Below are 25475 nucleotides of genomic sequence, written 5' to 3' on the forward strand. Positions count from 1 at the left end.
TTCATATTAATAATCTGAGTAGCCTATAAAATCATTTTATGTAGGGAAGTCAGTCCCACATGAAGCAGAAAAAAGCTGCCATGCAAACAACCTAAACAGATGTATTCTGTAAGAAATCTACCAGTATTGAAAATTTCTATCACCAGAATGATACTTTTAGTTTACTACCTTATTTTCAGAATGCATTTGTTAAATGTAAATTGTTCACTAGGAAGGAAAAAAAGAATAGTTGATAACTTTTTAAAAAAATTTAAGGAGCATACTGTACTCAGTAAAGTTAACAGATAATTTTTTAAAAAAGAGTACTGAGATTCACTTCTTCAAGGAAATACATTATATAGCAATCGATGTGAAAGGGTTTATGTATTTACAATAATGACACTTAGAACTTACCTGTGAGGTCTGACTAGCTCGAGGCAGTGAGGGCCCATCAGCATGGATCACCATTACCTGACTGGGAGACTGTGACAGAATGCTAGAAGAGCAGGCAGAAGTCTAAAAATAAATAGAAAAACAAGGGTACTTTTTTGTCTAATATTAAACACATACTGAATTTAAAGTCCCTGAAGTACTCCCTGAGGGACACACAGTATATACTTCTGTTTGATCAGCAATCACTTATGTTTGACTTGATAACCTTGTAATGGATACCACATGGTCAGTGGTAGAATTTTGTGGTCATGTAACACATCATGGCCAACAAAGGTCCGTCTAGTCAAAGCTATGATTTTTCTAGTAGTCATGTATGGATATGAGAGTTGGACTATAAAGAAAGCTGAGCGCCAAAGACGTGATGCTTTTGAACTGTGGTGTTGGAGAAGACTCTTGAGAGTCCCTTGGACTGCAAGGAGATCCAACCAGTCCATTCTGAAAGAGATCAGCCCTGGGATTTCTTTGGAAGGACTGATGCTGAAGCTGGAACTCCAATACTTTGGCCCTCTAATGCGAAGAACTGACTCACTGGAAAAGACCCTGATGTTGGGAAAGGTTGAAGGCGGGAGGAGAAGGGGATGACAGAGGATGAGATGGTTGGATGGCATCACTGACTCGATAGACATGAGTTTGAGTAAGGTCCGGGAGCTGGTGATGGGACAGGAAAGTCTGGCTCGCTGCAGTCCATGGGGTCGCAAAAAGTCGGACATGACTCAGCTGAACTGAAAACATCATGGAGATCTCTTAGAGGAGCCTCAAGGAGGTGCCAGGAACGTCTATACTCACCTACAATATAGTAGGTTTATATTATAGTATATAGTAAGATTATTTATAGGATACAGAGTAGTTGAGGTCATACTTAAATTCAAAATAACATTTTAAAACATCAAATGTAGCGTGAGTTTTTTAAAAAATGAATAAGCTTCAAAAATAAGCTTTATGATATAAACAAGGCTTAGCACTAAAAAACTGCAGTTAAGGTATCTTACATTCCATAAATGCCTGATTTTGATGCTCTTACCTTAGACTGGTCCACAATTTGAAGTTTTTCCCATTCTATTTTATCACTTTCAGATTTTTTCCATGGATTATTCCATTTTTCAGAAGCTTCTTTTTCTTTCTTCTTTAAAGCAACCTGTTCATCTGTAAATAATGTCCTTTTTTAAAAAATATGTAAAAACTGTAAAAAAAAAATCACGTAAACAAATCATGACCTTCTTAAAGAGTGCAAATGTTTAAGAAGATCTACTCAAAACTGTTTTTGAGGAAGGAGGTTAACTCACAAGACAGAGAGAACTCTAAGATATATAAAATAAAACATTTAATCAGAAACAAATTTAAGTATGGCATAAATGAATGTAAAATGTTTGTTTTACTATGATTATAAACAAGGAGGAATTTTTCAGAATAACATATTTTATATTATGCTAATTATGTGAGCTTCTATTCTTTGGTAATGTTCATTCAATTATTACTAAGATTCTTAAAGGCTAGAACTGAAGTCAGAAAAACCTGGGTTCAAACTGAAGGTCAACCATTTCCCTGCTGTGTGACTGTGGGAAAACTGATGTTTACTCCTCTAAACCCCCTTTTTCACTTTGCAAAATGAGATTAATAATAGTGCTTATTCTCAGTACAGGGCCTCATACAAAGTATTTTAAAAATGTCAAGCATTATTATTCATAACTGCTGAAAAGTAAAATATATAAAATCATGTGTCCAAATTTGTATCGAAATATTTCAAGTTGAATTATGATAAAAACACACATTCAATCTCCAAACCTTCTGATACAGTTACTATACATTTATTTAATTCCTTCACTCTTCTATTACTTTGACTTCCAACAGAAATTCACTCCCAGTTTCTTCTGTTTATCTTTTTGTAGATCACCTGTCCCAGCAGGGCTATGACTAACTAGAAACTTTCCAGTTCAGTGGACAATGAATTCCATCTTTATGCTTTTAGTAGTACAACTATTCCTAAGAAGTACAACTATTACTGCAGTATTTTTCAAGCTCTCATACCTGGACACTAAGTCTAGCCCAAGAAGTAACAAGAGTTTCTTAGTTATTGTCTTCGTTACCTTAAAATCCAACTTAACACAAATTATAAATTATTTTATTATGATATCCACAGACTGAAAAAGAGAAATAAGCTTGTTTTTACAGGGGATATACTGATTGGTATCCTACTGATGATTGTTGATTAGAAAGTTTTAATTTTTGAAATGAAATATTTTTAAATAAAACCATTTTCAACCTATAAAATTTCTGTAATGGAAAAATATGAAAATGGATTCTCAGGAAATGAGAAATGTTTAGAAACCTTTGTTTGAGCTCCAGAATGACACTGATATTAATGTTCATCTGTGGCTTTGGATGAACACCACAGAGCACTAAAAAATAAAAGACTGTTGAAAGGAATGTGAAATCATAAAGTTTATTATGCCATTTGCAGAGAACTACTCTAGATGATGGATGATATAAAACATGATTTTGGATAATATACTGAAAGATCTATTTCATCCTCAATATATATTCCTTAGATAACAAAACTATTAATATAATAAAAGGTGCAGTAATTACCTACCAAGCTCTTTCCTCCACTGGGCTTTTTTTGCTTCCAATAAACTTCTATCACGTTCTCTTTCTCCCAGAGTACTGAATATGTCAGCTGGTTTCCATACATTCTCTCTAAGACAAAACATAAAAAAATAACAAAAACCTTATTATACATTTCTATAAACTTCAGTTCAGTTCATTCGCTCAGTCGTGTCCAACTCCTTGTGACCCCATGAATCGCAGCACACCAGGCCTCCCTGTTTATCACCAACTCCTACAGTTCACTCAAACTCATGTCCATCGAGTCGGTGATGCCATCCAGCCATCTCATCCTCTGTCGTCCCCTTCTCCTCCTGCCCCCAATCCCTCCCAGCATCAGGGTCTTTTCCAATGAGTCAACTCTTCCCATGAGTATTGGAGTTTCAGCTTCAGCATCATTCCTTCCAATGAACACCCAGGACTGATCTCCTTTAGAATGGACTGGTTGGATCTCCTTGCAGTCCAGGGGACTCTCAAGAGTCTTCTCCAATACCACAGTTCAAAAGCATCAAGTCTTTGGCGCTCAGCTTTCTTCACAGTCCAACTCTTGCATCCATACATGACCACTGGAAAACCATAGCCTTGCCTAGACGGACCTTTGTTGGCAAAGTAATATCTCTGCTTTTTAATATACTCTCTAGGTTGGTCATAACTTTCCTTCCAAGGAGTAAGTGTCTTTTAATTTCATGGCTGCAGTCACCATCTGCAGTGATTTGGGAGCCCAGAAAAATAAAGTCTGACACAGTTTCCACTGTTTCCCCATCTATTTGCCATGAAGTGATGGGACCGGATGCCACGATCTTCGTTTTCTGAATGTTGAGCTTTAAGCCAACTTTTTCACTCTCCACTTTCACTTTTATCAAGAGGCTTTTTAGTTCCTCTTCACTTTCTGCCATAAGGGTGGTGTCATCTGCATATCAGAGGTTACTGATATTTCTCCCAGCAATCTTGATTCCAGTTTGTGCTTCTTCCAGCCCAGCATTTCTCATATAAGTTAAATAAGCAGGGTGACAATATACAGCCTTGACGTACTCCTTTTCCTATTTGGAACCAGTCTGTTGTTCCATGTCCAGTTCCAACTCTTGCTTCCTGACCTGCATATAGGTTTCTCAAGAGGGAGGTCAGGTGGTCTAGTATTCCCATCTCTTTCAGAATTTTCCAGTTTATTGTGATCCACACAGTCAAAGGCTTTGGCATAGTCAATAAAGCAGAAATAGATGTTTTTCTGGAACTCTCTTGCTTTTTCCATGATCCAGCAGATATTGGCAATTTGATCTCTGGTTCCTCTGCCTTTTCTAAAGCCAGCTTGAACATCTGGAAGTTCATGGTTCACATATTGCTGAAGCCTGGCTTGGAGAATTTTGAGCATTCCTTGGCATTGCCTTTCTTTGGGATTGGAATGAAAACTGACCTTTTCCAGTCCTGTGGCCACTGATGTTTTCCACATTTGCTGGCATGTTGAGTGCAGCACTTTCACAGCATCATCTTTCAGGATTTGAAATAGCTCAACTGGAATTCCATCACCTCCACTAGCTTTGTTCATAAACTTACTCCATAAATATTAAGTAATAAAACATTAAATAGCTCTAGTCTTCAGAATAAATATTTCACATACAAATCAAGGAAAAGTAAAGTCATATTCCCAAGATGACCCCACAGTAACAGATGAGTTACATACGTGGAAATTTTCTGCTCACACTGATTAGATGTCACCTGATTTTTATTTAAAACAGATTTGCTTTCATCCTGAATAGATGAAACAGTCTCAGTATTTTGGAGAAGTCCCATGATGTTCTCATCCTTTGGCTGATCAGGAATATTGTTTAGACTATACTGACCTACAAGGCAAAATGCATGTTTTAAAATTAATACTAAAATTGCATCTATTATAATACCTTATCTTGATATACTGCTATACAATTTTTTTTAAATACTGCTTTACACATTATCTAATTACTTACTTCTTACAGCAGTTCTTGCAGTGGGTATTACAATTCCCTTTTTGTTAAAAACGGAAACTGAGTCTCAGAGGTTAAATGGCCCAGAGGTATGGCCATAGCCATACAAACTTTTATTTCAACTAAGAAAACAAGCGACAACAATGAGGGAAAAAACCTCCATTTACTCTTGCCAACATTACTTTTACAAATAGTATAAATAACACAAATCACAACTTAAAGGAAAATAAATGCAAACAGATTTAGAAAAAAACTCATTACCTTGTCCTTATTTTTCTCATTTAGCTGGGAAATCAATCACTGCAGAACTTTTCCATGGACTATTGTATATTATCTATTCCAAATATTTTATATAGGGCACATATGCTTGGCTCAAAAAATTCTTTACCACTGAGCCACCTGGGAAGCCTTCAAACCAACTATACTCCAATAAAAATTAATTTATTTAAAAAAAAGGACTTCCCTGGTGGTCCGGAGGCTAAGACTCTGAGCTCCCAAAGCAGGGGACCCAGGTGCAATCCCTCCTCAGGGAACTAAATCCCACAGCCCAGCTAGAGATCCTGCACTCCACAGCTGAAAACAGATGAAGATCCCATGCGTCACAACTAAGACTGCAGTGCAGCCACATAATTACACAAGAATATTTTTTAAGTAATAAACTTCTAAACTTTTAAGGATAAAAGCTAGCACTCTCACTTTACAAAGAATAATCTACCCCAAGAGGAGGTAAATTACTCCATTATGAGCCCTATGGGAGTGTTAAGGACCTACCTGGTCCCCAAACCAGTTGTGGGCCCTCTTTCTGGTGACTGTTGATTTTATTTTTATTTATGTCACTGTTGCCTAACAAAATTTTAATAGTATTTCTACTCCTAGTCACAAATCCTTAGATTAAAGCTGAAACTAGAAGGCTTTTAAAAATATAATCAATGCCCTAATTAGTAAAATAGAAGGCATATAATACTCTACTACTTCCAAGTGAGTGTTTTACATTGGTTACAAAGATAGTGCTGTCAAGTCTTAGCAAGGACTGAAGGTCAGTAAGAACAAAAGCCAGGGCCAGGAAAATAATCCTTTTCAGCAACTCGTGTCCAATCTCTATAGCAAAATTCTTGTCATTTTTCACTAGAAATACTATAGTAATTTTTTGAACATTTTATATATTTATTTTTCATCTAAGTAAAGGCCTTCTAACATTCTAAAATGAGCACAACAGCTTTCTTTCTCTATGACATCTAGATGCACAAAGCTGGATTTCTTAAGTCTATGGTACATGAGAATAATATTCTTAGCATTAATGTTAAATAAAACATGGCATATTTTAACTATAAGAGTAATTTTGCATATGAGAGAATGTCTTCTAAACAAATATTTATTTTAAAAGTTCATGCGTTAAACTAGAATTTAAGAGGCAGGTAAAATACAATGAAACTGAAATTCTAAAACACTTACATATTGATAAAATATTAAAATTTTAGAAAAATCTTACTTGTTTCCTCCTTTTCATTCTCAGTCAGGGTAATAGATTTATTTCCTTGGTTTACAGTCATCAAAATTCGTTGTAGTTGGTCTTCTGTTAGACACGCCAAACCGCTCTTTCTATTTTCAGCTGTGATGTGCTTTCTACAAGGCTTCTGTTTAGCTACTACAAATGGATTCATGGTGTTTCTAGTCTTCTGTATATTAGGGGGTGCAAATGAAATTTCTTTCTCGGTATGAAGACTGTCTTTGTCTACAGACTGTTTGCATAAATCCTTAGTGGGTGAAAAAGTCATACTATTTTTTTCACCTTTTAGCAGTGAAGTTTCTGAACCAATTCTTTTCTTTTGCAAAAATTTTTCACTCCTCACACAAGTATTTTGTGATTTTAGAATGTATCCAGTTTTAGTTCGTAAAGGATATTTTGCAATCTTGGTTTTATTTCCCATCTGTTAAAACAAAATAAATTTATTATTTATAATAGCATATGAAAAATGAACAATTATCTCTATATAATCAATGATAAGCTAGGCTTCAAAACTTTTTTCCCTCCACTTTGCTAGTCAGGTAATACATCCGTAGAAACTCATACTTAACCTTTGCAAATCTTCACTTGAAATCTTTAACAACTGGGGATTATTATTTTATTTCAGAATAATGAAGATTACAAAACAATTTTAATTTTGGTTGTTACAGTCCATTCCACTTCAGCTTTGAATCTCATGTCAGCATTGTAACACGCACAATACCTTTGTCTTTACAGACCTTTAGGTTACCAGCCCTTATTCCTTAAAATCTGAGCTGGTGGGTCACCATCCCTCTCTCTAACCTAACTCCTATCTTAACTACTGGTGCTTTTACATTGTTTGAATAACCTCACTTCCCTGGACTCTGCTCTGCTTATCTTCCATGCTACCTCAGTTACTTATTCCCACAGTGGTATCTTATACTGACCTTGTAACTACCCATAACTGTAACCTTTCAAAATCACAATTTCAACAAGAACCTCCAGTCATAGACCTTAACACTTGTTAATCCCTCTACATTGGACATTATTCCTTCAAATTTTACATGGCTCATTCACTAACCACCTTCAAATCAGGGCTCCAACATGACTGGCTCATGGAAGTCTTCTCTGAACACTCTATTAAAAACTGCAGGCTTCCTGCTCTGAACTCACTCCCACCTTCCTACTCCCCATTTTCCCAAGCTACTGTGCCCAACACCACCCTTGTGGCAGAAAGCTCCAATACTTTGGTCACCTGATGTAAAGAACTGACTCACTGGAAAAGATCCTGTTGCTAGGAAAGATTGAAGGCGGGAGGAGAAGAGGATGAGAGAGGACGAGATGGTTTGGATAGTATCATTGACTCAATGGACAAGAGTCTGAGTAAACTCCAGGAGTTTGTGATGGACAGGGAAGCCTGGCGTGCGGCAGTCTGTGGGGTCACAAAGAGTCGGATACGACTAAGCAACTGAACTGTGCCCCCTTCTCTTTCTCTCCTTTATTTTGCTCTATAGCACTTTTGGTATTGTAATATTCTATATTTATTTTGATTATTTTCTGCCCATCCCACCTTTGTCTAACTTAAACTCCACAGTGCAGATTTTTGTTTGCTTTGTCCACTGCTGTGTCCCCAGTATCTGAACAGTGAGTGGAACAGGGTAGGTTTAAGGAAATTTTGTTGAGTGACTATCTTCGACTACACCATTTAAAGACCAAATTCTTTATCTCTCATCCCCAAGTTAGCATTCCTTTTCAAAATATCTAATTTTTGTAGCACTGCTGTCCCAATCTTTCAGATCAGTAACCATGGAGTCAACTTTGACTCTTTATTTTCCTTCAAGGTGTTCTTTAGTTTACCAGCAAGTACTGGTCATTTCTTCCGTCCAAATGTCTTTTTCTCCCCTTTTATATGACCTTAAGTCTAAATTCAGGTTTTCATTACCAAACTAATACAGCTTGCTTTTCTCAAATCTACCTCTTTTTTAACCCACTGTACGTTTCTGCAGACACATCTAACATAAAGTAATTGAACACTCATTCAATCAATATTAACTGTAGCTCTTTAGGTGATCAACACTATGGAAAAGATGCTGAAGGCATAAAATGAGTAAGACAAAATTCCTGCTGTCAAGGAGTTGGGTAGATACCATATGGCTTTCATCTGGCTTATCATATCTCAAATCTCCTTGCTTTCAGAAATTACATAATACATAACCACACTTGGACCAATTAATCAACCTCATTTTACCCTACTTTTCAAAATGTGCCATATCATCAGCAGCAAAATCTCTTTATTATCCTCTTCATCCCATGTACACCCTTTCATCCCAGGCTTTAAGACTTTTGATAATACTGATAGCACAACCTAAGGCAATGGCACCCCACTTCAGTACTCTTGCCTGGAAAATCCCATGGATGGAGGAGCCTAGTGGGCTGTGGTCCATGGGGTCGCTAGGAGTCGGACATGACTGAGCAACTTCACTTTCACTTTTCACTTTCATGCATTGGAGAAGGCAACGGCAACCCACTCCAGTGTTCTTGCCTGGAGAATCCCAGGGACGGGGAGCCTGGTGGGCTGCCGTCTATGGGGTCACACAGAGTCAGACACAACTGAAGTGACTTAGCAGTAGCAGCAGCAACACGCTCTCTTTACCCTCCTATCCTATGGCTATTTTTATATAACTAATTCTTTCAATGAAAGGTGACAAATTTAAATACCTACTGCAAATTAGGCTGGGTGGCAACTAGGATGAACTAAAGAGCACTTATCCATCTAAAGCAGGCAGCCAGCAGTCAGAAGCAGCTTACACTGACAAACAGGAATTTGGGCTCAGCTGGGATAGTGGGTCTCTCTCCACAGAGTCTTTTATCCCAATTTCTTTATTGGATGGGTTCCAAGAAGGTGACAATGGAAGCTGAAGGCCTACTGATGCCTTGGTTCTAGAATATGCATAACACCACTTCTGCCACATTCTGTTGGTCAAAGTGGGTTTACAAGGGCAGTCCAGATTCAAGGAGTAGGAAAGCCTGATCTTATTGGGAAGAGCTGCAAGGAGTTTCACATTTAACCTATCAGACCAACATAAACTAAGCTCCCCCTGCTAATCCCTCCCCATCCATGCTCGCCTTTTCCTCTGTGGTTCTTACCACAATTTGCAATCATGTTTATTGGTTTTAGTTTTTCACCACTATACTCTGAGCTCTGAGAGGATAGATAGCATGTTAGTGTTTCTTCACTTATCCCAACTGCCTAGTCCAGTGCCTCACAAATAGCTGGTGCCCAATAAATACTGGTTGAATAAATGAAAGCAAATTCCATCTCAGATCTAACATGCTATGGATTTTGATAGCTTGGTAGTAAAAAAAAAAAAAAAAAAAGTGGTAGAGCTGAGTAATTCTACATATCTCAGAGTGATGATTCTCAGAGTACGGTCCCTGGGTCAGTAGTAGGAGTTTCTAAAAACTCACAGACATCCAAAACCCAGACCTACTGGATCAGAAATTCCAGGGGAAGGCTGAGAAATCTGTTTTATCAGGCTCCCCAGGTGATTCTTATGAACATGAAAATTTGAGAACCATGGTCCCTTCTTTGGAACATGAGTTTCACGGGATTTAAACAAGTGTTAAAGTACAAAAGGATTTCATGGAGCAATAACTGGCGAATACCCAATTAAATACAGACAAGTTTATAAAGTGCAAAACTTCATTTGCTCACGATCATTGGGATTCTTTGAGATTTATGGTATCCAGTTCCTCTTCCAGGAGCATGGGGCTAGCATTTGATGGAATGCATTTTGACTCTTGGGGGAAATGCTACTCTAAGAAGCAGTGTATTAACTGGTAAAAACAAAACCCCCAAAGCAGCCTCCCCCCAAAACCAATCACTATCGATAATTATCTACTGAGAAAGAATTTTATAGCTGATCCAGGCCCCAAAGAACTTTTTGGTTTAAGTTACTGTGTTGTGTGACACTGTGTCAGTTAGTTTGTTGTCAGAACCTTTTCTCGGTGTTTTCAAAGTTGTGTTCTTTCTGAACACAACTTTTTTTTTTTAAACAATCACAGCTTTAATATTCAGAATTAGCTCCAATTAGGGCACACCTGAGGGCCCCACCTTTTTTTCCCAAACATCATAAAGGTTGCTTCTCTAATGCCCGCATTAGAAACTGCCAAATTCAGGTGATAATGACTGATTCCCTGCTGTATTAAACTCTGAATTAACAGCTTCTGCTTATTCTCATTTGGGTGGTCTTCACTGATTTCCACACAGTGAAAAACAATGTTCCTGCTTGATTGCCACTTTGGAAGATTCCAGAGTGACTGTTTCACAAACAAAAACAGATTCAACTACTGCTATTTTCAGTGGCTGATTCTTCTCAGTAACTTGAGCCTAAGCAATAATTTGTCCTGCTGCTGCTGCTGCTAAGTCACTTCAGTCGTGTCTGACTCTGTGCGACCCCATAGACGGCAGCCCACCAGGCTCCCCTGTCCCTGGGATTCTCCAGGCAAGAACACTGGAGTGGGCTGCCATCTCCTCCTCCAATGCATGAAAGTGAAAAGTCAAAATGAAGTCACTAAGTCATGTTCGACTCTTAGCGACCCCATGGACTACAGCCCACCAGGCTCCTCCATCCTAGTTTCCAACATATACTCTATATTCCTTATCCATCTTTATAAGCACCTATACAGGGGCAACTCAAGTCCTCAGATATATTATTTAACACATGGTTCATATTATTAGGTAATCTCTCATAATACTTTGGAGAAGGCCATGGCAACCCACTATTCTTGTCTGGAGAAGCCTGTGGACAGAGGAGCCTGGTGGGCTGCTGTCCATGGGGTCTCACAGAGTTGGACACGACTGCAGCGACTTAGCATGCATGCATGCACTGGAGAAGGAAATGGCAACCCACTCCAGTATTCTTGCCTGGAGAATCCCAGGGATGGGGGAGCCTGGTGGGCTGCCGTCTATGGGGTCGCACAGAGTCAGACACGACTGAAGCGACTTAGCAGCAGCAGCAGCATACAGTTATTTACTGAACTGACAGTCCTGCTTTTAAGAAACATGGACTAGGTTTTACTTTTTTTTTCTCTCAGAGTCACAGAACAAATACAGTCAAGAACGTAGCTATACACACATAGTGGAATTTCACAGCTGCAGTAAATTCTTCTGAACAGAAACCTATTAATTGCTGCCCCAATTTAACTAGAACTATTTTGCTACAGTCTACTTATACCAGAAATAAATTCAGAAAAAATCACCTAAAGGTATTTAATGAAAAAGGGGGGTAGCGATGTCTGGCATGATAGCAATATACACTCAGCTCAATCCTGAATATGTTTGTAGCTTAATGCCTGAGAAGAGTAATGAGTGGAAGCAGCAAAAAATCATGAATTATGAAATAAATATTCAATTATGTTCAAGTTACTTAATAGGAAAAAGCAATCTAGCCCATATCATTTTCCAAGTATTTACTGGATCAGATGAATTTTAATTGATCAAGTAGGGTATTAATGTCATAAACATTTCTATGTAGCATGTTGCTCTTTACCTAAAAAAGATATAAAGACAGGGTCCAATGTATTTAATGCTGGTCGACTCAGAATTTATATGGAACCAGGATCCCAAGGTCAGAAAGATTCAGAGAAAATTAATATTTTAAAATATAAAACATGCTGCTGCTGCTGCTGCTAAGTCGCTTCAGTCGTGTCCGACTCTGTGCGACCCCATAGATGGCAGCCCACCAGGCTCCCCGTCCCTGGGATTCTTCAGGCAAGAACACTGGAGTGGGTTGCCATTTCCTTCTCCAATGCATGAAAGTGAAAAGTGAAAGTGAAGTCGCTCATTCATGTCCGACTCTTAGCGACCCCATGGACTGCAGCCTACCAGGCTCCTCTGTTCATGGGATTTTCCAGGCAAGAGTACTGGAGTGGGGTGCCATTGCCTTCTCCATAAAACATGCTACCTAGCACTAATACTATATGCATATTTTAGTGTGGGATCATTCTGATTTTCACACGTAGAAATATCTGCAAACATTTTTTAATGTTTCATATTTCAACTAATTGTGAGATATTAAATTTACAAATTACCCATGACACTGAATCATTAATATTTCTCTCATTTCTCTTCCTATAAAAGCTAAAGATATTACACTGGCAACCATATTTATTTCAAATTCACTCCCACAGATTAAAGAAAAATGCAGGAGAGATTTTGAAAAACTTAAAGTACTCAGACCACAGTATTTTAGACTTGATGATGAGCTAGAGCTCACAGTGTTTAAACAGCACACTATGAACATGACAGTAATTCAACTGGTGAGGAAGATGAAAAAAAGAACTGGAGGCAGGATGGTCACTTAGGAGCTTACCCTCGTAGAAGAAAAGAAAAGCACTATAATGAGTGAATTTATGAGCAACTTACAGAAAAGAGAAACTCAATATATAGCTGCAGAATTGAGATTCAGGAAACTTAGGCTGCATCAGTACTTGCTTCCAGCTTTACTGAGGTTTAATAGGTGTACAATTTGATATAGGTATACATTGTGAAATAAACACCACAATCAAGCTAATTAACATATCCACCTCACAGAGTTACCATGCATCAGTATTTTGGTGCCCCCAAAGCAAGAGGAATAAAACAACCTGCTTTAATTCAATAAATAAATATCTAGACCCCTAAAAGAATTTTGAAAGGATTTTACCAAAAGTCCAAGACTAGTAACTTTATTACAGGCATAAAAGGGGATCTCCGGATGTCCTAAGTTGGTTAAAAAGATAATGAAATGTCTTCACAAATGTACTGACAATAACAAACCCATTAAGGACACAATTGAAGAAGAAATATGTGCAAGAAAATAGAGGCCAGGGGAAGACACAAATCAACTATTACAGGTAGTTTTTTGTTTGTTTTTAAATCTAGGAGCTTGAAAAGGAGTACTGTATTTGTTACTGTGACTCAAATAAAAACAATTGTTGCAATATTTTAGGGCAGAAAAATATTTTTCAATTAAGGGGACACACAAGGTATGCATATACTGTGTGTGCATGTAACAATTTTTCTAGGTAGCTTGTGGAATTACTTAGACCACTGTCACCCATTTACCAAGTAACTGATAAGCTGGGAACTCAAGCATCGTCTCCACTTGATTAAACCTGGAAACCAAAGCCATCAAGGGTTCAGAATTGATAAGTGCCACATCACCCAAACTGGGCTCTACTCAAGATATGGAAAAACAGACTTTAAGATGCTGCAAAATAAAGGAGGCTACAGAAACTTATGGAGGAGAATAGAAATTTCTGCTGCTTAATGGGAAAAGAAATGGGAAACAAGAAGTGGTATCAAAATCTTGAAGTGGCAATATATTCTGCAGAAAACGGCACTGTGGGTTCCTGATAAGGAAAAATAATTGAAAAGGAAAATTATCATTTAGCTTAAGTATAACCTCTAGGACTAAGAAGCTAAATGCATTTAAGATTTTGTCAACCAAATACATCCATTTGGTGTGGGAAAATGGAATCTGAGTATGAAAAAAGAAGTTTGTTTCTAAAGTCTGTTTTTAAAGATCTCAGGAGTTACACTGTCCAGTAGTTACTAAATTGAAATTTAAAATAAAATAAGTGAATTAACAATTAACTTCCTTAATCATACCGATCACATTTTAAGCCCTTAACAGCTACACATGGCTAGTGGCTGGCTGTCATATTGGACAGCACTGATTTTATAACATTTCCATCACTGCAGAAAGTGTTACTGGACAGAACTGATCTGGAGAAAGAAATTCTAGAAGTCTTTTTGAACCAAAAAATTATGATTCCATTTTTGTGAAAGAACCAGCCTGAAAGCAAGCAAACAGCAACTTATAATCATCAGTCCAAATCCTTTATGATAGTTTGACAGGAATTATTTTCAAACCACTGTAAAGTGAATTGCATTTCACATTTGAAAATAAGTCAGGTCAAAGTCATTTGGCTTACCTTTCCAGAAACTTTTGATTTATGATCTACAAAAGAAAAAAAAATTTACTAAACTATCAACCAAAAACATACTAAGGCAGTCACAAAAGAAAACTTTAATTAGCATTGTTTTAAGAAGATATTAACTAAAAATATTAACCCCCGCAAGCATCAACTTTAGATATTAAATGTTTTAACTTTTACAGTGTGGTTCAAATAGTTCTATTTCATTTTTGTTCACTTTCCAAGGTAAAACTATAAACAGTTTAAAGAAAAAGAAAATAATCTGAATGAGAAGAGTACCAAAGCATACTCTGAGTTTTAAAACTAATACTAAAAATGACTTTAAAACTATGGTCTTATTATAAATTGAATGTTCTCAAATAATACATTGTTTACATGTACGAATGTAAATACATAAATTTCACCCATATTACTCATTAGACAATAAGCATGTTTGCTATACACAAATATAACAAAGAGATGTTACATATGAAATATACTGGAACATTAAATTATATGAATAAATACTGACAGTGGTAAGCAATGATGTGATTTGACTCTACTTGGCTAAAAATAAATTTGAGAAAATTAGGGAAACCAGTTTTTTTCAAAGTATCATTTAAATATTCCACTACAAGCAAAAAACCTGTTACAAAATAATACATTTTATGTAGGAATCTAAAAGTTTATATTTTAGATTTCCAGTAACATAGCATACCATATGGAGACAATATAAGCTTGGTTTTTCCATTCAATAATTCCGTTTCAAGCTTTAAACCATCTCTGCAAAATAAAAGAAAGTTGTCTATCATTTTTAAGAAATAGCAACATTTTAAATAGCCAGAAATGTTCATTTGAACCTTGAAAGTAAATTTGTTCTTTTGAATTAATACAAGAACCTTGTAAATATTAAACCATTAAAAAAAATGTGTTTATTTTTTTTAATTGAGGTATAGTTGAAATCATTCTTTTAATTTAAAACATTTTTCAAGATAAAATTTAAAACTACATAGAAAAAATTCTTGAAACTTTCCTACAAAGAATTTATCGTATTCAACCTGAAACTTCTTTTTGTTCAGTTCAGCTGCTCAGTCATAAAGGAATAAATTAATCTGGTTATTCTAACATCATTTAATTCTTTTAACTCCAGACTGGAAAAAAAAATAATGCTGTTAGGAAATTCCTCACCTATGTTAAAGGAGCAAAACCTCTAGTTACTATTTATTAATTTCATAATGGTCTCATGACTAATACATTCTATCGCCTTAGTAGAGCAGTATTTGGAAGTGAACCTGTAAAAGTGCCACTAGGGTTATAAACTGCTTGAGCATGGAGTTTTATTTTGAATATTTCAACTAATACACATTCAGACTTAGTGACACTTTTTAAAGTATCACAGTAATACACCTATATTTTCCTCTCTGTACTTTATCTGTGCCTGTTAAATGCAAGAGAACAAAGTAACAGTAGTTACTGTCAACGAAAATTGCATGTTTGTTAAAGTTCTAATAAAAATTTCACTAAAACCAAAAGCAGCAGTACACACAGTTATTATACTATTTTAGTAAGGTGAGGGGAGCAGGAGAGAGGAAGGGAAAAAGTAGGTCAGTAAGTATCAACAGGGACAAAAATGACAACCACAGTAAAAAAAAAAAAAAAATTAAACCCAGCAGACCAAGAAAAAGGAATATGAAATTTGCTGTGATGCTAAAGGTGGGGGAAATCAAACGACCTCAACTTACGATTAAGAAAGAACACTGGAAAGAATGGGTTTTAAGGGTTTTCCGGTTGCACAGTTATAAACAGTCCACGTTTACACTGGTGAAATTTAAACAAAAGACTTTGAATGAAATTGTGAAGTACCTTTATTCAGTACTACTGCATTGCAACGCCTTCAGGGGCTGTCTTATTTATTTGCTATCCCTGGATTCTATTTGCTAAATGAGGTGCATGTGTGTAAGTTTGGTGACTTTTCATCTTCTTAAAATATCAAACTTCCCAATCAAGAAAACTATGCAACGGTCCTTTTTATTTGGTTTCCCCGATGGCTCAGACGATAAAGAAACTGCCTGCAATACTGGAGACCAGGGTTCAATCCCTGGGTCAGGAGAGTCCCCTGGAGAAGGGAATGACAACCCACTCCAGTGTTCTCGCCTGGAGAATCCCATGGACAGAGGAACTCGGCAGGCTACAGTCCATGGAGTCACAAAGATTCGAACCACCACCACCATTATCTAATGAGGGCCTGCAAGATGTCAAACACAAATGATCCACGGCTCCTCGAGAAGCCTAGGCTCTTTGCACTGCAGGTGCTAAGCTTCTCTGGGCGCTCCAACATTGCAAAAACACCCCACGACAGCGACGCAAAGCACCAGAACCTGGGCCATGATTTCTCCCCGGGAAGCTGCTAAGCTTTATCTCTCCACCTGCCCTCACCTTTTACCTCCTCTCACGCCTCTCCTCCTTCTCCCTCCTGAGATACAGGAGGAAGCGAAAAGGAGAGACGGCAGTTTTCACGCGAGTTATTAATTTGAAAAGTAAAGGGCCGGCCAGCCCCTTGTCCCTCTCCACTTCAGGGAGTCTGCACTGAGGCTTGGGACGACACAGGACTGGAAAGTTCCCCGCGAAGGACTCTAAGGGCCAATTAAACCTCGCCCTTCCACAGACTACCACCTTTCTCTCCCCAGCTTACCCCAAGTTCATGGCTTGACCTCTCGCGCTCTCCACAGGACGCTCAAGCCCCTAGTGTACGCCGGTTGCTGCCGTCGCTCAACAAGCACCACACCGATTGGATACAGTGATGCCGGCGAGCTAGGAGAGCGGGCCAATCAGGATTGAGTATACTGGCGCCTGCGCTTGGGGGCGAGGCTATCCTTTCGCTCCACTTGGGATTTGTGGTCCTGATTCTGGAATGGTGGTAGTTCTTACCTGGGAATTGCAGCCCCTAGAGTTCACAGAGAGCACTCAGAGAAGTGCGTTAGCTCAAGTGGAGGTGGCAAAAGTAGGGAGAAACAAAAAGCAATAACATTGTTTGGAAATTAACACTTGCTATATTGTACATTTGGGAGAGAGGCTAATTTTAGTGTAAAATAAGTTAGGGAGGGGGTACTGGATGGGGAAGATCCTCTGGAGAAGGAAATGGCAACCCACTCCAGTATTCTTGCCTGAGAAATTCTATGGACAAGGAGAGCGGTGGGCTACAGTCCATGGGGTCGAAAAAGAGTCAGACATGATTTAGCCACTAAACAACTGGAGAGAGACTCCTAGGGCAGGTATATAATATATCTTATTTCTAGCTGTGGCCACGGCATGAAGCCCAGTACACTGTAGCTCTTCTTAAACAGCAGCAACAACTTCAAGTGCTAAATAGTGCCATACCTGGATAAGGGCCTTTTGTGTCTTGTTTAAGCTTTACCACTCTATCCCTGAAGCACGGAGAGGTCCAGGAACTTGCCTAAGGTCACTTATCAAGCATTGTAACTGGAGAGCCCTCTTTTCAGTCCAGTGTTAGAGGAGTCTCCTATTCATCCTTCAAATCTCAATTTAAATGTCACTTCCTCCACGGAGCTGGAGGACTTCTCTAGTGGGTAAAATTAGGAGCCCAGTCTTTGGACTTCCCAGTCCCTGCCCTTTGAATCAGGGTACTAACACGTTTTAGATCCTGTGTCAGGGAGAGCCTCGGAGGAACACAGTTGGTTTTTGACTACTCTATACTCACAGCACTTAGAACTGAACAGTATAGAAAGTAAATATTTAAGTGAATAAACAGCATAAATTTTTAATGGCAACAAAAACTTTATTAAATTTGGCAATGCTATTTCATGATGAAGATGCCCCTAGACATAATGAAGTAACTAAAAGTTTATGAATTTTTCATCTATCTTTTCTTAAATGATTTTTACAAACATAGTTATAATAAATGTGGCACATTGAATTCTTATAGTACATTCAATAAAAACTGAAAGACATCCTTGAATATTCATTTATGTATTGGGTCTGTGGAAAATAAACTTAGAAACATTTGATAATTTATTTGATTAAATGAACAGATACCCATGAATATTTGATCCTCTGTTGTTTTTGTTTTAAGTAAAAGTCATCTGTGCATAGGGGGAAAAAAAGCTAAAAGGATTTAAACCAACATGTTAGCAGAAGTATTTCTGGGAGCTAACATAGTGTGACTTCTAAAATTTTGTTTCTAACTTTCATTATTATGAAAGTGTTTAAACAAAAACAAGAATAGTTCAATGAACACCCTCTACCTAGATGTTACAGTTGTTAATATTTTGCTACATTTGCTTTTTCTCTCTGCACATAGACACACACGTACACCCACGTCCTCACCAGTTTATAGGTACATGCATGTACATACTCACCTTTTTTTGCATCACTATTTGCAAGTAAGTTACAGACATTAACACTTTGCCCGTAAACCTGAAAGCATGTATTACTAATAAGATATAGCCGCAGCACTATTATTACACCTAAGAAAATTATCAATTTTATGATAATATGGAATGTTCCAATTCCTAATTTTCCCCATTTGTTTTAGGAATATATTCTATATAGGTGAAGGGAATTAAGAAATAAAACCCTCTAGTTATAAAATAAATAAGTTACATGGATATAATAAACAGCATAAGGAGTATGGTCAATAATACTGTAGTAACTTTTAGTGGGAACAGATTGTTACTAGCCTTACCACATTGATCATTCCATAATGTATGCAGATATATAAAATCACTATGTAGTACACTTCAAAGTTATAGAATATTATATAGGAACTATATCTCAATAAAAAGAGAACATTTTAAAATGTTATTATGTAGGGTTTCCCTGGTGGCTCTGTACTAAAGAATCCACCTGCTAATACAGGAGACACACATTCGATCCGTGATCTAGGAAGATCCCACAAGATGTGCAGCGCCTAAGCCCCACAAACCAGAGCTACTGAAGCCGGTGAGCCCTAGAGTTTGTGCTCTGCAACATGAGAAGCCATAGCAATGAGAAGCCTGTGCACCTCTTGCACTTCAAATTGGTACAAGACTATTTCAGTCCCCAAGTGTATTGTGAGGCAGGAATGAAGGATCAGTTTCCCAGTGTAGCACCGTTTAACACTCCATCCTTCTTTATGGTCTGCCTGAGATCCACTCCTCCAGGGAAGAGAGTTTAGTTAAATACTTTGAATTGATTGTGTAAGGGTATGTGAATTTTGGAGGTACTATAAGCATACCTTGCTTTTATATGCAACAGACTTGCCTCAGGTCTTACTACCCTGTGGGTGCAAGGAGTGTCACCTTGGCAATAATCATGCTCCAAACTGCACTGGTGGCATCTTGGCCAAGGCTAACTACTTCTGGATTTCACCACCAGTGCATTGGAGCCCTGGAGGTATCCAAGTCCTTTGTTCTGTTTGGTGCACAGCATAGTTTTCCAGCGCTTTGGATCCAGGCTGCCTGGGGTCAGATCCCAGCTTTGTTGCATACTAGCTGTGTGATCAAAGGAAGTTATTAACCTGCTTCAGTTTTATCTTTGAAACAATGAAGATGAATACTACTATTCTACTTCATAGGGCTGTTATAAAGGTTACATGAGTTTAAACACATGCATAAGTCCTCTTGGAGGAGGTCACCATTAGCCCTACCATGGAGACATCAGACTCCAGGACTGGGCTGCCACAGGCCAAACTACAGGGAGGGATTGCAGCACTAACTATGAGCAGAAAATTTAATTAAAAGGTTTACTGAACATGGCCCATGCTTTGAAAACATTAACAGTATGAAAAGGCAAAAAGATATGACACTGAAAGATGACACCTCCGTGTCAGTAGGTGTCCCATATGCTATTGGAGAAGAATGGATAAATAGCTCCAGAAAGAATGAAAGGATGAGACAAAGCAGAAACAACACCCAGTTGTGAATGTGTCTAGTGGTGAAAGTAAAGTTCAAGGTTGTAAAGAATTATATTGTACTGGAACCTGGAATTTTAGGTCCATGAATCAAGATAAGTTGGATGTTGTCAAACAGGAGATGGCAAGAGTTAATGTGGACTAAAATGGACCAGAATGGGCAAATTTAATGAGATTACCATTTTATCTACTGCTGTAGATAAGAATGCCTTAGACGAAAAGAAGTAAACCTCAAAGTCAACAAAAGAGTCCTAAATGCAGTCAGTCAGTTCAATTGCTCAGTCATGTCTGACTCTTTGCAATCCCATGAACTGCAACACACCAGGCCTCCCTGTCCATCACCAACACCTGGAGCTTGCTCAAACTCATGTCCATCGAGTCGGTGATGCCATCCAACCATCTCATCCTCTGTCGTCCCCTACTCCTCCTGTCTTCAATCTTTCCCAGCATCAGGATCTTTTTCACTGAGTCAGTTCTTCCCATCAGGTGGCAAAAGTATTGGAGCTTCAGCATCAGTCTTTCCAATGAATATTCAGGACTGATTTCCACTAGGATTGACTGGTTTGATCTCCTTGCAGTCCAAGGGACTCTCAAGAGTTTTCTCCAACACCACAGTTCAAAAATATCACTTCTTCGGTGTTCAGCTTTCTTTATGGTCCAACTCTCACATCCATACATGACTACTGGAAAAACCATAGCTTTGACTAGAAAGACCTTTGTTGGCAAACTAGTGTCTCTGCTTTTTAATATGCTGTCTAGGTTGGTCATAGCTTTTCTTCCAAGGAGAAAGCGTCCTTTCATGTCATGGCTGCAGTCACTATCTTTGGTGATTTTGGAGCCCAAGAGAATAAAGTCTGTCACTGTTTCCATTTTTACCCCATCTGTTTGCCATGAAGTGATGGGACCAGATGCCATAATCTTAGTTTTTGTAATGTTGATTTTAAGCCAGCTTTTTCACTCTCCTTTCACTTTCATCAACAGGCTCTTCAGTTCCTCTTCACTTTCTGCCATAAGGATGGTATCATATGCATATCTGAGGTTATTGATATTTCTTCTGGCAATCTTGATTCCAGCTTGTGCTTCATCCAACCCAGCATTTCACATAATGTACTCTGTATATAAGTTAAATAAGCAGGGTGGCAATATACAGCCTTCCAATATACGGTCTCCTTCTCCATTTGGAACTAGTTCATTGTTCCGTGTCCGGTTCTAAGTGTTGCTTCTTGACCTGCATACAGATTTCTCAGGAGGCAGGTCAGGTAGCCTGGTATTCCCATCTCTATAAGAATTTTCCACAGTTTGTTGTCATCCATACAGTCAAAGGCTTTGGCATAGTCAATAAAGCATAAGTAGATGTTTTTCTGGAACTCTCTTGTTTTTTGATGATCCAGTGGATGTTGGCAATTTGCCAGTTTGAACATCTGGAAGTTCTTGGTTCATGTATTGTTGAAGCCTGGCTTGGAGAATTTTGAGCATTACTTTGCTAGTGTGTGAAATGAGTACAATTGTGTGGTAGTTTGAACATTCTTTGGCATTGTGTTTCTTTGAGATTGGAATGAAAACTGACCTTTTCTGGTCCTATGGGCACTGCTGAGTTTTCCAAATTTGCTGGCATATTTCTTGCAGCCCTTTAACAGAATCACCTTTTAGGATTTTAAATGGCTCAGCTGAAATTCCATCACTTCCACTAGTTTGTTTGTAGTGATGCTTCCTAAGGCCCACTTGATTTCGCACTCCAGGATGTCTGGCTTTAGGTGAATGAACATACTATCATGGTTATCTGGGTCATTAAGATCTTTTCTGTACAGTTCCTCTGTGTATTCTTGCCACCTGTTCTTAATATCTTCCGCTTCTCTTAGTTCCATACTGTTTTTGTCCTTTATTGTGCTCATCTTTGCATGAAATGTTCCCTTGGTATCTCTGATTTTCTTGAAGAGATCTCTAGTCTTTCCCATTCTACTGTTTTCCTCAATTTCTTTGCATTAATCACTTAGGAAGACCTTTTTTTAAAAATCTCTCCTGGCTATTCTTTGGAACTCTGCATTCAAATGGGTATATCTTTCCTTTTCTCCTTTGCCTTTCACTTTTCTTCTTTTCTCAACTATTTGTAAGTCCTCCTCAGACAATCGCTTTGTCTTTTTTGCATTTCTTTTTCTTGGGGATGGTCTTGATCACTGCCTCCTGTACAATGTCAGGAACCTCCGTCCATAGTTCTTTAGGCATTCTGTCTATCAAATCTAATCCCTTGAATCTATTTGTCACTTCCACCATATAATCGTAAGAGATTTTATTTAGGTCATATTGAATGGTCTAGTCGTTTCTCCTACTTTCTTCAATTTAAGTCTTTATTTAAATGCAGTACTTGGGTGCAGTCTCAAAAAAACAGAATGATCTTGGTTCATTTCCAAGGCAAACCGTATAATATCACACTAACCCAAGTCTATGCCCCAACCACTATTGCCAAAGAAGCTGAAATTGAACAGTTCTGTGAAGACCTACAAGACATTCTAGAATTAACATTAAAAAAAGCTGTCCTTTCATCATCAAAAAAACTGTACTTTCATTGCAAAAGTAGGAAGTCAAGAGATACCTGGCAAGTTTGGCCTTGAAGTACAAAATGAAGCAAGGGCAAAGGCTCACAGAGTTTTTCCAGAGAAAGCACTGGTCGTAGCAAACAATCTCTTCCCACAACACAAGAGATAACTCTACACATGGACATCCTCAGATGGTCAATACCAAAATCAGATTGATTATATTCTTTGTAGCTGAAAATGGAGAAGCTCTATATAGTCAGCAAAAACAACACCAAGAGCTAACTCTGGCTCAGATCTTGAGCTCTTTATTGCAAAATTTGGACTTAAATTGAAGAACGTAGGGAAAACCATTAGGCCATTCAGGTATGACTTAAATCATATCCCTTATGATTATACAATGGAAGTGTCAAATAGATTCAAGGGATTAGATCTGATAGAGTGCCTGAAGAACTATAGATGGAGATTCATAACACTGTATAGGAGGTGGTGATCAAAACCATCCCCAAGAAAAAGAAATGCAAAAAGCCAAAATGATTATCTGAGGAGGCCTTACAAATAGGTGAGAAAAGAAGAGAAGTGAAAGGCAAAGGAGAAAAGGAAATATATACCCATGTGAATGTAGAGTTCCAAAGAATAGCAAGGAGAGATAAGAAAGCATTCCTAAATGAACAATCCAAAGAAATAGAGGTAAACAGTAGAATGGGAAAAAATAGAGGTCTCTTCAAGAAAATCAGAGATTCCAAAGCAACACTTCAAACAAACATGGGCACAATAAAGGACAGAAACTGTATGGACCTAATGGAAGCAGAAGAAATTAAAAACAAGTGGCAAGAATACACAGAAGAACTATACCAAAAAGGTCTTAATGACCTGGATAACCATGATGGTGTGATCACTCACCTACAGCCAGACATCCTGGAGTGTGAAGTCAAGTGGGCCTTAAGAAGCATCACTACGAACAAAGCTAGTGGAGCTGATGGAATTTCAGTTGAGCTATTGAAAATCCTGAAATATGATGCTGTTAAAGTGCTCCACCCAATATGTCAGCAAATTTGGAAAACCAGCAATGGCCACAGGACTGGAAAAGGTCCATTTTCATTCCAATCCCAAAGAAAGGCCATGACAAAGAATGTTCAAACTACCACACAATTGCACACATTTCACATGCTTGCAAAATAATGTTCAAAATCCTTCAAGCTAGATTTCAACAGTACATGAACCAAGAACTTCCAGGTGTACAAGCTGGATTTAGAAAAGATAGAGGAACCAGAGATCAAATTGCCAACATCCATTGTATCATAGAAAAAGCAAGGGAATTCCAGAAAAATATTTATTTCTGCTTCATGACTTTGTTAAAGCCTTTGACTGTGTGGATCACAACAAACTGTGGAAAATTCTTAAAGAGATGGGAACACCAGACCACCCTACATGTCTCCTGAGAAACCTGTATGCAGGTCAAGAAGCAACATTAGAACTGGACAATGAATATCTGACTGGTTCTAGACTGGGAAAGGAGTATGTTAAGGCAGTACATTTTCAACCTGCTTATTTACCTTCTTTGCAGAGCACATCATGCAAATTGCTGGGCTGGATGAATCACAAGCTGGAATCAAGATTGCCAGAAGATATATCAATAACCTCAGATATGCAGATTACACCACCCTAATAGCAAAAAAAAGAAAAAAAAAGAAGAGGAACTAAAAAGCCCCTTGATGAGAGTGAAAAAATTTGTCATAAAACTCAACATTCAAAAAACTAAGGTCATGGCATCTGGTCCCATCACTTCGTGGCAAACAGATGGTGCAAAAATGGAAACAGTGACAGACTTTATTTTCTTGGGCTTCAAAATAACTGCAGACAGTGACTGCAATCATGAAATTAAAAAGAAGCTTGCTCCTTGGAAGAAAAGGTATGACAAACCTAGATAGCATAATAAAAGCAGAGACATCACTTTGCTGACAAGGCCTATATGGTCAAAGGCAGCCCACTCCAGTATTCTTGCCTGAAGAAACCTGTGGACAGAGGAGCCTGGCAGGCTACAGTCCCTGGGGTCACAAAAGTCAGACCCAACTGTGGAACTAACATACACACACATGGTTTTTCAAGGAGTCATGTACGGATGTCAGAGTTGGACTATAAAGAAGGCTGAGTGCTGAAGAATTGATGCTTTCCAATTGTCATGCTGGAGAAGACTCTTGAGAGTCCCTTGGACAGCAAGGAGATCAAACCAGTCAATACTAAAGGAAATCAACCCTGAATATTCATTGGAAGGACTGATGCTGAAGCTGAAGCTCCAATACTTTGGTCACCTGAGGTGAAGAGCCATCTTACTGGAAAAGAACCTGTTACTGGGAAAGACTTAAGGCAGGAGAAGAAGGGGGAGACAGAGGATGAGATGGTTGGATGGCATCATTGACTCAATAGACATGAGTTTGAGCAAACTCCAGGAGACAATGAAGGACATGGAAGCCTGGCGTGCTGCAGTCAACGAGGTTGCAAAGACCTGGACACGTCTGAACAATAACTGAGCATGGCCCTGCACACCAGAGCAAGAGCCAGTTTTACCCACAGCCAGTCCCTCCCACCAGGAAGCT

The 25475-nt window shown here is 38.2% G+C and overlaps 1 protein-coding gene across 6 annotated transcripts in view; it reads right to left on the bottom strand.

The window, feature by feature from the left end:
* Window positions 1-17236, bottom strand: part of CCDC66 (coiled-coil domain containing 66) — a 42437-nt gene extending 25201 nt beyond the window's left edge. For 3 of the 6 annotated variants that reach the window (XM_061396623.1, XM_061396622.1, XM_061396626.1), the window contains exons 1-8: window positions 17132-17236; window positions 15158-15222; window positions 14458-14483; window positions 6481-6919; window positions 4712-4871; window positions 3023-3126; window positions 1454-1575; window positions 394-495 (exon numbers count right to left, since the gene is read on the bottom strand). In XM_061396623.1, the coding sequence (XP_061252607.1) occupies window positions 394-495; window positions 1454-1575; window positions 3023-3126; window positions 4712-4871; window positions 6481-6919; window positions 14458-14483; window positions 15158-15222; window positions 17132-17142 (1029 nt within the window). In that variant the 5' untranslated portion in view covers window positions 17143-17236. Of the gene's footprint in view, window positions 1-393; window positions 496-1453; window positions 1576-3018; window positions 3127-4711; window positions 4872-6480; window positions 6920-14457; window positions 14484-15157; window positions 15223-17131 lie in introns of those variants that run through there. The other 3 variants (XM_061396624.1, XM_061396625.1, XM_061396627.1) reach the window with 3 other exon arrangements.
* Between the last annotated feature and the right edge of the window lie 8239 nt (window positions 17237-25475).

The sequence above is a fragment of the Bos javanicus genome, chromosome 22 (genome assembly GCF_032452875.1).
Source record: "Bos javanicus breed banteng chromosome 22, ARS-OSU_banteng_1.0, whole genome shotgun sequence".
Lineage (NCBI taxonomy): Eukaryota > Metazoa > Chordata > Mammalia > Artiodactyla > Bovidae > Bos > Bos javanicus.